Here is a 17,901-nt window from a genome sequence, read left to right as displayed (position 1 = left end):
ATTGCAGCAATCCTGCTGGGAGGTGTGACCAAGAGCAGCTCACTTGGTTTTTGGCAAGAAGGGACTGTAAACATGGCAGAGAACTGCAGGACTTAATTTGTTTGTGTTTCTTCAGGTTTTCTCCCTTGATTGTGCCACGGTCACACTAGAAGATGTTGCCAAATACAGCTCCCCAAAAGTTTAGGCAAGAAAAGTTATATCCATGTTGAGCATCTGTCTGGAGGTCTGTAGATAGATAATCAAGCTTGATATTTTGATGCTTTTGTCAGCTCCTATTTTATTTTCGTCACTGGTGTTGGTGCCTCTGATCTCCGTGCTAAAGTATTTGACCTAGGTTTTCCTGAAACAGATGCAGTTTTTAGTTCTGTTTTCTGAGCCAGCAATCATTGTTGCTGTGGTGTCCTCCAGTCATAACCAGCTTCAGTACAAACATTGTCCTTGTACTAGAACAGCTTTCTGTTGAGCCCAAAGCCTCTGAAGCTGTTGTACAGGGCAGACAGACCAAGGAAATTATACGACTTTTTTTAACTGAAAAGAGGCCTTCATCTTCATATTCTCAACTTCCAAAGATTCTTTGGAAAGATGTGTGCCAGAGGAAGCACAGATTCATTGAACAAGTCCCCTATGGCTGACTTGGATGATGGCACTGATTCTCCTATGACTCCTCCTAATGACCACAAGGTTGGGGAAATCCTGGAGATGATGCGTCAGAGAGGGCTTGCCATCTCCCTACAGATCTTCCTACAGCAGATTTTTGAAGACCTTTAAGTCTACTCAGAAATGTTACTAAACCTTGTTGGGTGGCTCTGCCATTGGCAAACATGTTGGATGTTGTCACCAATGCTACCAAGGAGAACCCAGGTACAGTAGGTTCAGTTTCCAGGCTGTATTGTCCTCCACTCTTGTACTCTGCATAGACTGGAGTTTATGGTCTAACATCAGGAATGCACAGTGTTTCTTAGATTGCATGATTGGGTGAACAAGAATTCCTTAGATCAAATTGTCCATAACCTCACCAAGAGCAGAAATATCCTGGACCTATTTCTCATAAGCTTGTCTGTAGCCTACTCCCTGCCCGTGGTTGTTCACTCATTTTGTTAAGTCTGGTTACTTTGGCCCTCGGAACATCCTCTGCTATGGTTACCAATGCCACTCTCTAGAGACCTTTTATAAAAGCTAAACTGTTAGAATTGTACAACAAAAATGCAAAACTATCCCATGCTAACCCCAAAACAGAACCATCTGTGTTTAGGATCTTTATGCTTATTTAGATAATCCATTTGATAGGGCTGCCCCCATCAAGACAATCCTACAGTGACATATTCAATAACACCCCCCCCCCCCCGGGCTGTAGATATAAACTTTACAGCAGAAGGAAGAAACTGCTTAGATTATCTTGTAAGGCCAGAACTGCTCATCTCAATGAGAATATAAAATTATTCACCAAGAAACTAAAGGTTGTTAAGACCACCAAAGCATCCCATAAACATTTGATTGCTTCTGAGGATAAGGATGATTACAAGTCCTTTTTCACCTACTTTAGAAAACTAAGGAATAGTGCACATCACTACTCAGAATCCATCTATAATGGCATCTTCTGTTCAAATCCTAAAAGCATCACCAACAAGTTTGCTGCACATTTCCCCCCTGAAACTGATCAGCTCACCCCAAACAAAGTCACCCCCCCACCATCTCCAAGGACCATATCCTTAAAGTGCTCTCAAGTCCAAAAATACTACTTCACTGGGTTCTGACAATGTTCAGGTTGTTTTATAGGGAACTTTATCCTACCCACTACTCTTCACTGTGGGAATATACAATGTCCAACAATTTTTCTTTGTTGCTCTCTACATCCTAAGGGAGTCCAGTGTACTGCTTCCCCACAAGTGGTCCAGCAGCATCTTAGTAGCACAGTAGGTTTTCTGGAAAAGGGGGGGGGTCATCTGACCTGTGTACCTGTGCAGCCATCGTCAAGTGCATCATTTTTCTCTGATTTAGTGGCTGGGTGAAACTTCTGAAGGGTGCTGTTTTTCTGTAGGTGTCCACATGGACTCCACTTTTCAGTTGTTTCCTTTGAGATTCATTCAGAAGTCAAAACTGCAGCAAGCCAAACTCCTCCTTGTAGCACCTTACTGGTTTAGGCAGATCTGCTTCCCCTGTTACTGCCTCATCTGGTGCAGAAGCTGCTGTAATTAAAGCCAACATGAATATTACTAACCTATCTATTGAACAAACTCTTCCAGACTTCTGTTCCCTGCAGGTCATTATTTAAGTTTCTCCACTTCCAGTACTTCCATTTATCCTTCCTTTTCTTAGTGTTGAGAAGTTCCTGTCGTAGTCTAAAAAGCCCAACACTAGGAAAGCTTGTAGGGTCAGAGACATTTTTAATATGTGTTAACACCTAAGAGTTTTGAATTCTTTTCTGCCCCTATTCCTGCCATTCTGGTGCATCTTTCACTTTGCTTTTTGATACTGAGCTCTGTTATTTATTCAGTTAAGTGTACTTGGCTGCCATTTTATAATTTTCAGCAAGGACAAGATAGTGCATCAGACAACCGGGCATAACTCAACCCTTGACCTCATTAATAACTTATAGGCATATATTAGGTAGATTAACACAGTGTAACCGCTTCAGTGATTGTTGCCTTGTAATTTCTAACATGACCATCAGAACAAAAAGTCTTCACATACCGGAGTGTCATGAATTTTATTTGACATTTGTTTACTGGGAAAGTCCGACTTGGAATGAAGCTAACTTTCTGTGGAGGCACAGGGAGAAATGCTCCAGGCGCATGCCTTTGTAACAGGGGAGGAAACTGGAGCAAATGGAGGAGACCCTCCAGGCTAGTTGCCCAACATAATGCATCCAAGATTATCCTAACTCTGGGCAAAACTGCAATCCAGCTTATAGCTTGCTACAGATTCTCCACCATGTCCCAGGATTCCCACTCCTGTTGTCTTGATATACTGGAAAATATTAGGTTTCAACCAAACACCTCAATAATGGGTGGTTTCAACTACCTCACCATTAACTGGGAAAACTACTCATGTACCAACTCCTTTGCTCAACGCTTTCTGGAATTCTAAAATTCCAGTGCCCTGGGTCAACTTATGCACACCCCCGTCAGGGGCAACAATATCATAGTCATTACCATCATGAATAACAGGTGTTCCACAGCTGAAGTCAACTCCTCGTTGGTCAGATCTGACCACAAGCTAATCACCATAAATATCCACATCCCGCCCCCACCCCCATTAAGGAAACCACTGAAAATTTCTCCAAAGCCAACTTCTCAAGACAGAAGTGACTAACTTCATGACACCCATGCAGATGGACAATACAGCTATGACTGCTGAATACTACACAAATGCACTCTCTATGCACTTACACGAGTGCATGGAGCTATTCCTAACAGAACCAATATGCTATCCTCCAAAAAAGGAAGCCAATCTGGTGGTCCCCTGCCATAAACTTCCTCTACAACAGAAGGAAGAAACTGTTGCAAAAGAGAGTAAAATCCCATGAGTGGAGGAGCTTCCCTGGTCAGCCTCAGTAAGAAGCTGAGATCCCTCGTAAAATCCTCCAAAGCTAGCTACGAAAACAAATTCTCCACTGATTCTAAGGAAAATCAGAAAGCATTCTGTAGCTATGTCCAGAATCTCTATGGCAACACCCAGATCTCATCTGAGTTGAAGCACAATGGCACGAAAATTACAGAACCAACTGATATTGCCAACATCCTGGCAGATAGGTTCAGTGCTAACTTTACCCCCCCCCCTAAAGGGCCCATATCTATACTGGAAGAATGCAGAGTCCCTGTACTCCCAACTACGCAGGTAAAAACTGCACTCTCTAAAACCAAGAACACCGCATCCATGGGACCGGACAGCATCCCAGGCTGCGTTTTACACAAACTTCAGAACGAACTGGCTTCCCACCTAAGCACAATGTTCAATCATAGCCTCACATCAGGCTTTGTGATTGATTAGAAACATAGGTGCCAAATCAGGAATGAATTTTTTGTTCCCCATCAAACTATCCAAGTTGCACTTGAATTTGGTTAGGGAGGACACGAACTCAAAGAATTTGGTATAAATTCTTATGTTACACTCTGGATAGCTGACTGGCTCTCGTATAGGACCCAGGAAGTTAGAATAGGGGAGACCACCTCCAGAAAGAGGCCGGTCACTAATAGAGTCCCACAGGGCTATGTGCTGGGGCCTTTTTCTCTTTGGCATTAACTTCTTATAAATCAAAGAAAATGTGAAGTGCCTCAACTAGGAGCAGTCATAGAATCTCCCCCAAGACACTAACATCCTGTAGGAAAGACCAACATAAAGACTGGTGCCAAAATCATGGCTTAAAAGCAAACACTAAGAAATGTGTCATAGTATCCTTTGAGAAATTGGCCACCCTAGGAAGCTACCTCATTGACAAAACATTCCTAAGAGTGGACAACAGTGGTCAAGGATCTGCGGATGTGCGTAGATAGTAACCTGGCTTTTGGCAAACATGTGTCCAAGGTAGTAAGGTAATTTATACGTTTTTCAACTTTATAAGGAAAGGTATGGCATCTAGGTCCAAGGAGGTCATCATTCTTCTTTATTTGGCCATCATCAGATCTGTCAAGGAGTACAGTGCCCTCTTCGGTATGTACCTGAACCAAGTACATGCAGTAAATGGAATTTCTTTAGTGGTTCTTCATAATACGGGGCATAAACATTTCTTATGCAGATAATTTTAAACCTGTTTCTCTATATAGGCTGTTGGGAGGCAGCCTCTGCCTGGATTACAAAGCATCCTTGAATCGTGCTTTTGTGGACCTTTTTGCACATCTTCAAAACCAATGGCATTAGAAATATTCTATCTAGGGACTTAAACCTTGATTGTGACATAAATAGGACTTGTTGGCAGGACAGGTATGTGTCTCAGAGAATTCCTGTTCTCTTTGGCAGGCTTCCCATCCATGTGAAACGCAGTTCTTCCCTAATCCCTGTTAAACTAACCTCCTGTACAAAGCCATGTAAAGACTTTCAATGGAATTAATCAATTAGGACAAATAGGGAGCCTTTAACATGAGACCCATCTCAAGTTTGGATTTGTCATGGGCAGGTCATGCTTACTCATCCTCATGAATTTTTTTTTTTTTGAGTCACCAAAGCAGTCAAGGGAGGCAAAACAATACATGAATGATAGTGTCTAGATCTAGGGAAGTCATTGCACCTCTTTACTCCATACGTAGTAACCAAGGTTGAAAACACCATTCCAAATAAACACCACCGGCCACAGGCTGCTGAATTCCAAAGGTTTATTCCACTCCACAAACAGTGGTTAAGTGCTTTCATCCAACTCTTGATGAAAGCACTTAACCATTGTTTGTGGAGTGGAATAAACCTTTGGAATTCAGCAGCCTGTGGCCGGTGGTGTTTCTTTCATTTGGAACCCCTTTACTCCATCCTCATTAGTCGAGTCTTTGAATATAATGCCACCTTTGCATATCTCTCTCCAGACACATGCACAACTGAAACGTCCATAGAGATGCATTATTAAAAGGATGCAAGCCATAAGCAACATATCCTACATGGATTGCCTCAAAGCGCTGTCACTATACTTGTTGGCCTACAAACTAAGAGGTAACCTGTCTCTGGCTTACAAGGCATCCTCTGACCCATTACTGATGGATTTGTTGCACATCAGCAAGTCTGATTTGATCAGAAATGCTCTGCCTAAGGATATAAACCTCTTCCGCAACATCTGCAGAATGGTTTGGAGGGACAGGTATATTTTGAAGAGGATACTGCTGTTATGGAACAGCTCCCCATCCACACAAAACAAGTTCATCCCTGTCCATTTTCAAGTGCAACTTGTATCTGTGGATGATAAACAAGTTTACACCAGGACTGCCCCCTGCAGTACTACTAATGGACAGGTGCATCTCCTAAATGCTTTATCTCATGCAGTGTAGCTCTCAAGTTATCTGTGATGTGATATCCCAGTTATTCTGACAAGGGGTAATATAATTATCTACCATAGGATGGATAAAGCCACCTAGAACCAAATGGAATAGGTTATTTTGAGCACAAAAAGGGAAACTAGTTTTGTTTAAAATGACTCGAGGGCAGCTAGCTCAGTACTTGCCTATAAATGTAACCTGGACCAGTGAATGAGTAATTGGAAATTCAAGCCGGGTCTAGCATCTATGTCTGTAATGGAAAGAAGCAGCCTGTAAGCATACCCTGTCTTACATATACCCCTTAAAATAACCTCATAGGCTCAAAAAAAGGTTGAGGGATACATTTCAGATTCATGGCTAGGCTTATAAAGGCCCCAGTGGTTGCTAACCTACTGTAAACCTGTTTTAATCTCTGAGTAAAAAAAATTGTCTTTGCTTCTTGATATTATATCCTTAATATTGATGTAACAAATATGTTTCAGTATCTCTGGCTTCAGTCAGGACTCCATTCCTCTGAACCATGGAACTGGCTGCCCCTGTTTTTAGAAACTTTTGTCTACAACTTCTGCAACCTTTTCATTTAGTACTTTAAGAATGTAATTTTTTTCACTAAAATACTCCTCTCCTAGAGTTTTTCTTGAATATTTTCCTGTATCCATGTATGGTTCTTTAATTTGAAAGTTTTACATGCAAGAACAGTTCTTGTATTCCACCCCAGGTGCATTTATGGTACTTTTATGTAAAGTTCTAAAAAAAAAAAAAAAAAAAAAAGCATTTAGCCCAAGGATATCAAACTCTGCATTCTGAAAGGAAATGGTAGTACATTCTGGAATGAAGGCTGTATAGTAGCTTTTAGGAAGGTTGTGGGTACTGTGTTTTATCTTCCTTTGGAAGATGGAAAATTCACTCATTATTAACAAGAATATGAGAGGAATCATTTATTTAACTTTGGTCATGTTAAGACGGATTATCAGCATTTTGACAAATAAAAAAAGAATATGCACACTTTTTGGAAGGGGCACAGCAGGATAAGGTTGAATTGCAGCTGTGAAATGCTTCAGGAGTACTGTAGTGAAATACAGGTCTTTGAGGTTTCTGAAAATTAAGAAATTGAGTACCTTTCAGATTTTTGCTTAGAAGTCTGCCAATCTGTTTGCGAATAGTATTCACTAGAAGCTTCCATCCATTAGTATAACCTAATAACATTTAAGCCAAATAGTATATTTGAGTAAATCATTTTAGTTTGTTTTTATTGGCATAGTGGAAATGACAGAATTATAACTTTCACTTATTTTCAAGATATGCATGCAAGACCTTTAGGCAGTCACTGTATGCACTACATTCCATCAGTCTTCAAATACGTACTTAAAAATATGATGCTGTTGTATTGTGAAGTAAAATCTCTTTCTGTGCACTGTGGTATAGTCCATTGCTCATGGGCAGTTCTGTATAATTCTTCAAAATGTTGTCAAATGCAGGGATAGAGAAATGACAGGCTTATTTTGCAAAAGAAGAAAAATAGGTTATAAAAAGCTGTAATGGAAGTTAAAATAATTCACAGGCGTATTCCGAAATATAGTAATATAGTGGTGGTCTTCACAATATCATTTGTTATGCCTTTCTCAGGTCTCAGATGCTTCACTGCATGATTGCTTAATGGAAGCAATCCACAGACGTGTAAGAATAATATTCTGACTGTACTGATGCATTGTTTTATATAAATGGCTTGGATAAAAAGCATAACTTGGTTTTCTTTAGTCTGCACATTTCTTATTGAAGAGTTGAAATCTGAGACAAACTTGTGCTGTAAAAAAACATTTTTTTTTTCGTGATGTGGTCAAAACATTTTATTCAGGTGTTGCTTTAAACTGTGTTTTTACTATGGGTACATTATGTTCATTGTGCTTTTTCTAATTTTCGATTTTTTTTATATCGACTCGATTGCTGTTTAAAAGTTCTTTGTATAGTTCAGACGTTTAGCCACAGAAAGCCCACCATTTGACCCAACATGTACAGCTACGCATCCTTCCACTTCTTGATTGGATGGATGCCCTTCCTCTGAGACATCAGCAAACCCCCAGTCGTAAAATGAGCAGGACAGCTCTCACTGTTCTGGTAGTGGTGATGATCTTTCAGAACCATCTTCAATTCTCTTTCGCCACAATACGAATTTCTTGACTGATTGCGTGCTTATGGCAGCAGTCTGTTTTGGGTCTACTCCAGAACTTTTGCGGGTAAGGACCCTGTTGGGGAATCTCTGTCTTCTGTTTAATACCTCAAAGTCCAGATTTGTGTCTCACTTTGTCTTTTCCTCAAACTTTCTGGTTTTCTGGCAAATCGTTGAGAAATGAAGTCTTTAAGTGACATACATTTGAGTTTGAGTTCATATCCTTCAAAAAGTGCATAATAATGCAAAACCTGTTCTAGTGACTAAGTTTTTATAAGAGCAATATTTGAAATCTGTCAATGATTCTGAGCCTGTCCCCCTTTATTTTTGTCTTTGTCCAGAGTTCTTTACCCTAGAGGTTGAGAGGTGGAATGCTACAGCAGTATCGGCATACAGGTCTTTCTGAGATTTGTGGAAGTTAACTTCTCCAAAGCCAATTACACCCTAATGTGACTGCATTAATAGCTTCATAGCCCCTGCTCTCACTGATAGCATGGACACCTGCCCTGGGGTTTACACCAATGCTTGTATAAGCATCTATACAAAATGCATGGACTCTGCCGTACCTGATAGGATCAAAACAAGATCTTCAAGAAAGAACAAGCCTGCCTGGTGAACATCCACCATTAAGAGGGTGTACAGTAAGAGAAATAAATTACTGTCTAAGAACAAGAAGGAATGGTCTCTGAATTGGAAGCAGAACTGGTTGTTAATGACACCACATATACTGGACCTGTAGAAGTAGCCATTTTGCTAGCTGACATGTTGAGTGAAAACTTCTCCCCTGTCTCTGCCACATATCCCCCAAAAATCCCTATCACCTGTCCTCCACCTAGTATCTTCAAGGAACAGGTCATAAACGCTCTCTCCAAAGTGGAAAAAAACAGCCTCTATGAGACCTGATAATATCCCAGGCTGTGTTCTAAATGGATTAAAACAGGAACTAGCTGCATCACTGGGTGCTCTTTTTTTTTAACCACCGACTAAGCACTGGTTTTGTACCTGCTGAATGGAAAATGCCAACATTCATCCCGTTACGTAAAGGAGGTGCCTCCACAGACCCTGGGAACTATAGACCCATAAGCCTGAACAGCCTAATCTTCGTTAGAGAGATTCTGCCTCTTGAACTTGGTGGACTTCTTTGAGACGGTCACAAAAGCCATGGACAAAGGCAAATCCATGTATAAGGCCTACCTTGTCCTGGCCAAGGCCTTTGACACTATTCATCACTCGGGCATTATTGGTAAATGTACCAAGCTGGAGATCAACCCTTGTATTGTCAGGTGGGTTGCAAACGGACTCATCGATAGAACGCACACTGTCAAAATGTGTGACTCTACCTCCACCAGCAGACTTATAACCAGTGGTGTTCCACAGGGATCTGTGCTGGGGCCCCCTACTGTTTGGAATCTACTTCTTGGATTTACAGGCTAAAACAAAAGGCCTATGGCTGACGTTTGCTGATTGTAATCTGGATGCAGTTATAGAGTTCCCAGCGATGTCAACATCTACAGGAGGGACTTGCACAGACAAACAACTAGTGCCAAAGTCATGGGATAAAAGCCAGTGCAAAAAAATGTTTAAATCATCCCCTTGGGTAAGAGCGATGTCACTGCAGATTGCATGCTTATGGTAGTGGTGTTAATGTGGTAATCAGTGGTGAGAGATTTGAGCACACAGGTTAACAGCAACGTTTCCTTTGACCACAGTGTTGAAAGGATTTCTCCGTTGTCCACCTCATAAGTAAGGACATCGCATCCAGAAGAAAAGAAGTTATAATCCCTCTGTACTCCTCACTCATCAGGCCAATAATAGAGTACAGTGCTACCTTTGGTATGCGTGTTGTCGGGCACCTGCAGCAACTGGAAAGACTTCAAAGGTTTCTTACAAAGAAAATTCAGGGTCTTCAGCATATGTCCTACATTGACAGACTGAAATCAGTGTCCCTGTTCTTTGTGTCCTACAGACTACTCTGAGGTGACCTTTGCCTTGCATATAAAGCAGTCTCCGATCCTGCTCTAATGGAAATGCACATTCATAAATCAAATGGTGTAAGATGCACTTGCTCTGCGTAACTGAACCTAGTATGTGACATCAACAGGACTTGCTGGAGAAACAGATATGTCTCGCAGAGGTTACCTCTCTGGAACCAACTTCCAATTTAGCTGAAGCAGAGACCCTTCCTGACCCTATTTAAGCATAATTTGGATGATTGGCTGGGAAACTGAATTCACTCTGGGAGTTTCATCTGTGTTCCTCTTGGGCAGGAACAGTACTTATTGACTTAGTTCCACTTAATACCTTGATATTCTTGGGAGCATGGGTTGTACTTGACTAGGCTTGGTAGGGCCCTAGGGCCATTAGCCTAGTAACCTCCTATGATCCTATGTTTAGAGGGGTCTGGTCTGGTAGCCGTTGTTATTGGATATATTAACCCAAATAAAAAATGATATGCATGCAGTAGGTGAATTCCGTGCAAGAATTACCATTTGCAGCATTTTTTGCCTAGGTCCCAACCATGGTGTTCCTAGATGTATTTTTTGCCAGGATTTTGGGTGCAAAATGCAAAGGAGAAGTGAAATGTTCCTATAAGACCATATAGAATAGAAGTGGCTTGAGGCTTTGTTTGCATCACTGTGTTGGCAGGCAGTAAAGTTTATTCTTCCAAGGAAATGGAAGGATAAGCACTTTAGGGAGAAATGCAAATGGGGCTCTGGGGAGTTTAGTCCCTAATGCCCTCATTTGGCTTGAGTGCTGGATCTAGTGCAGCTCTTTCACAGCCCTTGACCCATGTAACTGAATTACCCAAGGTCTCTGGCATTGCCCCGTGAAGGCTGTTATGCCTTTAGACATAAGCGGGTTCTTCAGCTTCAGAACACCTTATTGTAGAAATCAGCCCAGACTGAATCCTGTGAGTCTGACTCTCAGTTCAGGTTTCCAGAGGGAAGGATTGTACCCCTTCGGTTTTGTTTTAAGGAAGACATCTGTAGCAGGAAGGTGTGGAGGATTGGGAGGCCAATAAACAGGCCTAGGCCTCCCAGTCAGTAGTCTCTGCTAGAAGGGCCCAGAGATTCAAACACAGGATATCTGCCAGAGTTCCCTGAAGTATTGCCTGGTTCTCAGGAAAGGTGAGGAAAAGTCACAAAGGATAAATGACTCCTTCAGCTGATTTTCTGGTGGTGCAGACTTCACTTTCTTGCAAATTCTATAGTGGCAGATGTTCCTCCAGTTCTAAAAGACCAAAAAGCTGGTTCTTTACCTCTTGGAAGGGCCTGTTAAGGTGTAGTGAAACTAGTGCCCAGGCAACAGAGAAGCTAGAGATGCATTTTGACTATTTACACCTTCTTAAATATCCCAAAGTTCAAAATGCTCGTGTTGTAGACCCCCCCCCCCCCACACACACACACACACACATACACACACACACACTACTGTTTCTCCAGTCTGTGATCACTCTGGACCTCCTGTATGCCTATGTATGCATTCCAGTCTATAGGAACCATAGATGCTTTTTTATGTTCAAAGCAGAAAGCACCAGTTATCAGTTTACCTACTTTCCCTTTGGGTTGGCTGTGTCTTCCAGTGTATTTGCAAAGTGATTGGCTGTAGCACTTGCATACTGCAGAAACAAAGGAATTCATATCTACCCTTGCATAAATGACTACTTGATTCAGGCACAGTCCTCTGAGGAGGATGAGATTGAGAAGGATGTGTAGTTTGCAGTGGGCTGCCTTCAGATCAGAGGCTCTCCTTTAACCTCCCCATGTCAAGGTTGACACTTTCCAAAAGAGATTTTTTTCTGGGAACATTTTTTGAATTTGTCAAAAGGCTTTAGACCTTCAGGACAAGTTGCAGTTTCTGACCAAATGCTTCTAAGCTGTGGCCTTAACCTCCATGATGACCAGATAATACTTTAGGGCATCAAGTTGTATGGATTCAGTCATCCTAATTGTATCTATTTTGAGGCTGTATATGAGAATTTCAACTTCTTTGAAAGAAATGAATAAAGTCCTCATACAAATTGTGGTATATCAACAAACAGGGATGAGGTCAGTTCTACCCCCTGTGTAGGCTGTCAGTGGCAGCTTGAGAAATAGCTTTGCAATTCTTGATGACTCTAAAAACAGTTTATATCCCATCTTCATTTTTCTTGGTGGCAGACCAGCTGTGCAGAGAAGCTGAAGATCTGTGTAAAATCACCATTACATCAGTCTTTCTTGCCATGGAGGAGCTCAAAGCAGAAGCAGTTCACAGGTGCCGGTTGGCCGCTACCTGAAATTTTCGTTTTCGAGTTTATAATCCTGAAGTCTTCTAAAGCAAAGTACCCCATTGGGGATCCTTTTTTTCTTGCTCTAACCGATGTCCAAAAAAGTTAACAATTTTCTTGCCTGTGGAAAGCAAATACCTCTGAGATTTTCATTCTTACTGCATCAACTGTATAGGCCCAAACCACTGACTTCCCTCGCTGTCACTTTTGTGCCTTGTTTAACACCCGAACCATTCATCGTCAATAAATTCTTTCTCTCTTGTTCTCTGTATTCCAAAATGGCTTCAATAAGCCATCTGACTACCGATTTTCCGAAAAAACGTCACTCCATTCGAAGTCCAGTGTGCTGCGAGGTGCTTCTTTGACTATGGAACCTGTGGATGTCTCTGCCTTGGATGCGTCCAGAGCTGCTGTGCAGGCACCGGCTTCTGAGTGTATATTCCGTCCTACCGATGTTCGAATCAAACCGACAACTTTTTGTTTTAGCCAGTTTCTTAGACCCAGAGTACGCAGTATGCCTAGAAAACAGATGATCAAAGCGCATGCTCAAGCTCCCATGCCACAGACACAAATGCTTAGAATGGCTGAAGACCTTATTACCCTAATTAGGAGAAGCCAGCCTTCCCCTGCTAAGAGACAAGAATTGAGTTTCCTTCTGATTCTACAGACCAGGAGTCCGATGACTCTGACGCTTCTGATTTTCAGGACATGCCCTTATAAGCCTTGATGCCCTAGAAGTATCTTGTAGGGCTGTAGTCACTGGGTCTGGACTGAGAAGGCATGCTTGGCTGAAGGAACAAACCTTGCCAGATCATGTTAAATCCAAATTACTAGAAGCTCTTTTAAATAACGACTGTTTGGCACCAAAGCAGAAGAAGTTCCTAAAAAGATGGAAGAAAAAGCTAAATCTATGCAAACTGTCAAAGAATTCTTACAAATGTAACCACCTAGATTCAGTAGGCATTTGGCCTTCTAAAAACTGGTCTTTTCCAGGCCTTCCCAGACCCAGGGGAAATGGACCACAGTCTCAGGGTATGCAAAGATCTAAACAATGGAGTGCCCCCACCCCAAAAACGGGGAGTGGTAAGCCACCCCCTTATGGAAAAAGTTCACAATGACTTTTCAGTTAACCTTCCCAGCTCTGCTCAATTACTTGTGCCCTTAGGAGGAAAACATGTCCTTCATGCAAAAAATTGGATGTCCATTACTCGGGACCGATTGATTCTAAACATTGTATCTCAGGGGTACAAATTCTACATCCATTCCTTCCCTGCCAACCCCAAGAGGGTTTGCAGACCTTCCTCCAAACCAGTGGGCAGAACCTCAAAAGCAAGTACTTTCCCTGCTCAATATCAGAGCTATTTAACCTGTTTCAGTAGAACAAAGGGGTCAGGGTTTCTACTCTAGACTCTTCCTGGTGCCCAGAAAAGAGGGGTCTTGGCATCCAATGCTGGATCTTTCAGTTCTCAACACCTTTTTGGTGATCCCAAAATTCAAGATGCTTACCCTGCAGCAGCTTCTTCCTATGCTAGCTAAGGATGCCTGGTTAGTCACTCTAGACTTTTAAAAGAAGCTTATCTGCACATCCCCGTAAGGGAGTCATGCAGGAAATGTCTACGTTTCGGGGCAAGCTCTATGCACTTTCAGTTCTCTGCATTTCCCTTTGGCTTATCTACAGCGCCTAGAGTATTCACAAAGTGCCTGGCTCCAGCCATTGCATACTGCAGGCAGAGAAATATCCAAATGTTCCCATACTTGGACGACTGCTTGATTCAGGCGGACAGTCAGGAATTTCTGCTTCAGCACCTGGCATTTTAAAAAGCCTTCTCACTTCATTGGAGTACACCATCAACAAAAAGAAATCACAACTGGTACCCATTCAAAAGATTGTATTCCTGGGAGCAAGCTTGGACACAACTTCCCAGATGGCATTTCTCACTTCAGAAAAACAGGTCTATTTGACAAACTACTTCAAACAAATGGCCACCAGAACCCAGCTTTCTGCAAGAAAAATACTGCAAGCCCTATGGTTCATGGCCTCATGTATTCTGCTAATTCCATATGCAAGACTGCATATGAGGAAACTTCAGTGGTACTTAAAGTCTTTGGTGCCAACATTCTCAGGACCTGGAAACAGTCATTCCTATCATACCTCCTCTAAGGGCAGAGTTCCTTTGGTGGGCAGAAGCATGCAACCACAACAAGGGACTGATTTTCACTCAACCCCTCGCCACCCAAACCCTGACAACAGAGACCTCAGACTATGCATGGGGGCTCACATAGCAGGCAAATGCATTCAGGGCCACTGGAGCCCAGGCCCGGTTCTCCTGCACATCAATCAAAAAGAGATGCTAGCTGTACAGAAAGCTCTGACAGCCTTCAAATACCTAATCCTTCCAGGACAACTGCTTATAAAAACAAGACAACACCACAGTTATGTGGTACATAAACAAGCAGGGGGTAGCCCATTCTTGCCCAATCTGCAGGTTGGCCATGGCCCTGTGGAACACAGCCTTGAGCAACCAAGCATCTTTAAGCTCAATTCCTGCCAGGCAAGTAAAATTCAATGGCAGACGATTTGATCAGAAATCTCCTAGACCCACACAAGTGGAAATTGGAACCCAACACATTCAACCTTCTGATCCAGAGGTAGGGGACACCGGAGGTGGACCTCTTTGCCTCCCCCGAGAACCACCAGTTGAGCAAATACTGCACCAGGAATCCGCACAGCAGGGCTGGAAGGTGGATGCCCTATCCTTTCAATGGGAAAACCTATCAATTTATGCCTTTCCCCCTCTGCCTATTCTCTCAAGAGTACTACTCAAGATTAAAACAGGACAGGCCAAGGGCAATTCTTATTGCCCCAGACTGGCCACACCCAGCACTGGTACCCAATCTTATGCAGCCTGACAACAGTGCCACCTTGGCACCTTCACCAGATTCCTACCCTGCTGTCTCAGCAGGAGGGACAGATTTTGCATCCACAGTTGCAAACCCTAAACCTTGCAGCCTGGCTTATCCCACAAATACCCCATCAGCAACCCTTGGCAAACAGGTGCTGGACATCATTCTTGAAGCCAGAAGGCCTAGTACTAGGCAATCGTATGCTGAAAAGTGGAAGAGATATTGTTCTTGGAATCAGTCTCAAGGGAAGGACACAGCAGTGCCTTCCTTACCTCCTAATCCTGGATTAAGTAGCAGAGCTACTCCACAGAGGCCTATCCTTCTACATTAAGATTCATGCCTCTGCCATCTCAGCTCATTATAATACTGAGCCAACTCTATTTTCTCACCCTCTCATCAAACAGTTCCTGAAGGTTCTAACAACTTAAGGCCCCCTAGGACAGCACCCACCCCTGCCTGGGACCTTAACTTTGTACTGGAAAAGCTCACGCTTCCACCTTTTGAACCTGCTGCCTCAGCAGAGTTAAAATTTCTCTCTCAAAACAGCCTTGCTTTTTAGCCATAACTTCAGTAAGATGAGTGTCTGAGTTACAGGCACTAATGACTGGAACCCTTAATTATTTTCCATGTTGACAGGATTTCCCTCGGGACTAACCCGTCCTTTATGCCTAAGGTGGTGTCCAGTGTGGCTCTAAACCAATCCATCCATTTGCTAACCTTCTTCCCTAATCCTCAGAATAAAGGGGAAAGGATCCTGCACTCCTTGGAAGTGCACAGACAGCTCAGGTTCTACCTTGACAGGACTAAGCCTTTCAGAAAATCTGACCAGCTGCTAGTCAGTTTTGCTACAGGAGCAGAGGGTAAGGCCATTTCAAAACAAACCATTTCCAAATGGATAGCACACTGCATCCGTTTCTGCTACAAGCACCCTAACACCTCTTGACTGCCTCCACCCTTCCTCAGCTTTGGGAATCTACCCAAGTGTGGTGACTGCAACAGTAAAACACGAAGAACATAGTACAGTTGTGTACACTTTCCATAAATGTAGATGTTCGTGTGTATTCACTGTTGCAGTCCTTGTTTCCCTCCCTCCAGCCCCCTGGCTTCCTCTTTCGACCTCTCCTCTCTATGGCCATTCCTAATGGCATTGGTATTTACTTTTTACTGGTGGTGGTCCCCACCATATACCAGCTCCCTATTTGGGGGCTCCTGACATTTGGGGCAAAAACAACTGATGTAATGGCGTCTGCTGCCTGTTTTATACCCCTGACTACCTGACATTATGGAAGAAGCAACAGCATCAGACGCAGAAATTCTAAGACTCTGGTATTCGGGCCAACTGAGGGCTACCTGCAGGCAGATTACCCAAGTGTGATGACTGCAACACTGAATACACTCTAACATCTACATTTATGGTAAGTGTACACAACTGTACTTTTTATGTACACATTCACCTGTTTTCCTTTCCCATTGCTTCAGGCCTCCTTAGGTGAGGATAGACTTGGGAACCCAGTATTGCTGTCTGGGCATCACACTGTTTGGGCAGGGCTTCTTCCTTTGCAGGATTTTGGGAAAGGAAGAGCAAGCCAAAGGTGGAGCTGAAAGATGATTATCATATGGGTGTTCTGACATCCTTTAGTGCAGAGCATACTGCAGTAATAATCCACTTAAACATACTATTAGGGTAACTTCTTACACGGTTGAACTTTCTGTGTTTTGGAAACTATAGTCTGATATTTTCTAGTCGTGCCTTGTTAAGCTCAGGTAGTGTTATTCCTTAGAATGTTTAGACCATGGCTTGTAGGTGTGTAATTCTCTGTATAGCTCATTTCTACCTTCCATCTTTCAGTTTTGTGTTAGCAGCACAATGAAATATTTATGACTTTCATTGTTTTAACCCAGTGAACAGAAACCACTGGTTTGTCCAAATGTTTTCTTTGCTCACTTGCACCTAGAGTAAGTAATTTAGCTGGAATGTGACCTGCGGCCTTCTATTTTCCAAGCCTACCTTTGTGCAGTAGGTAAACATAACATTATGTTGCCTGACAATTTGAGTAATGGACAGAATTTGTTTTAATACCTACATCTCAGCAGCAATAAAGTTTGATTATGCATTATTCAGTGTTTGGTAGAAAGAATTACAGTGACGCTGAGTGTTTCATGAGTTGATAATACTGAAAATTTGGTGAAAAGCATGTGGATTACTTCAGTAGTTACCAACTTTTGATTCACCTGAAGGCTGTTTTTGTTGTAAAGTTAACTACCTGTAAGTGACTGATTATTTTATTTTTTCAGCTCAATCAAAATGTAAATGTCTTCCAGAGAAAATATGTTAATGAAATAAAAAAAAGTGAAGAAATGGAACGAATCCTAGGTAAGATTATGGAAGTGGTTGAAGGTTTCTGTTTTTCATATAAGCACTTATTTGCCCAATTTAATTGCACTTGTTCACATTTAAGGTCAGGATGTTATGCTTTTTTAATGGAATTTAAAAAATCTACAATTTTTTTATGTTTTTTTGAAATGATGCATGTGTTGTTTATTAAGGAATTGGGGTGTGATTCATTGAAGTACTATGAAGTCCAGAGGGCTAGTCTGTAGACTACTAC

The 17,901-nt window shown here is 42.3% G+C and overlaps 1 protein-coding gene across 1 annotated transcript in view; it reads left to right on the top strand.

The window, feature by feature from the left end:
- Positions 1 to 17,901, top strand: part of ATP6V0A2 (ATPase H+ transporting V0 subunit a2) — an 834,711-nt gene that overhangs the window by 27,560 nt on the left and 789,250 nt on the right. The window contains exon 2 of the mRNA XM_044068544.1: positions 17,588 to 17,666. Coding sequence (XP_043924479.1) covers positions 17,588 to 17,666 — 79 coding nt within the window. The remainder of the gene's footprint in view (positions 1 to 17,587; positions 17,667 to 17,901) is intronic.

This window comes from Protopterus annectens, chromosome 4.part0 (genome assembly GCF_019279795.1).
Source record: "Protopterus annectens isolate FY-2018-M chromosome 4.part0, PAN1.0, whole genome shotgun sequence".
NCBI classification, from domain to species: domain Eukaryota; kingdom Metazoa; phylum Chordata; order Ceratodontiformes; family Protopteridae; genus Protopterus; species Protopterus annectens.
Note: the sequence above shows the minus strand (reverse complement) of the source record. Positions and strands in the feature narration are given on the sequence as shown.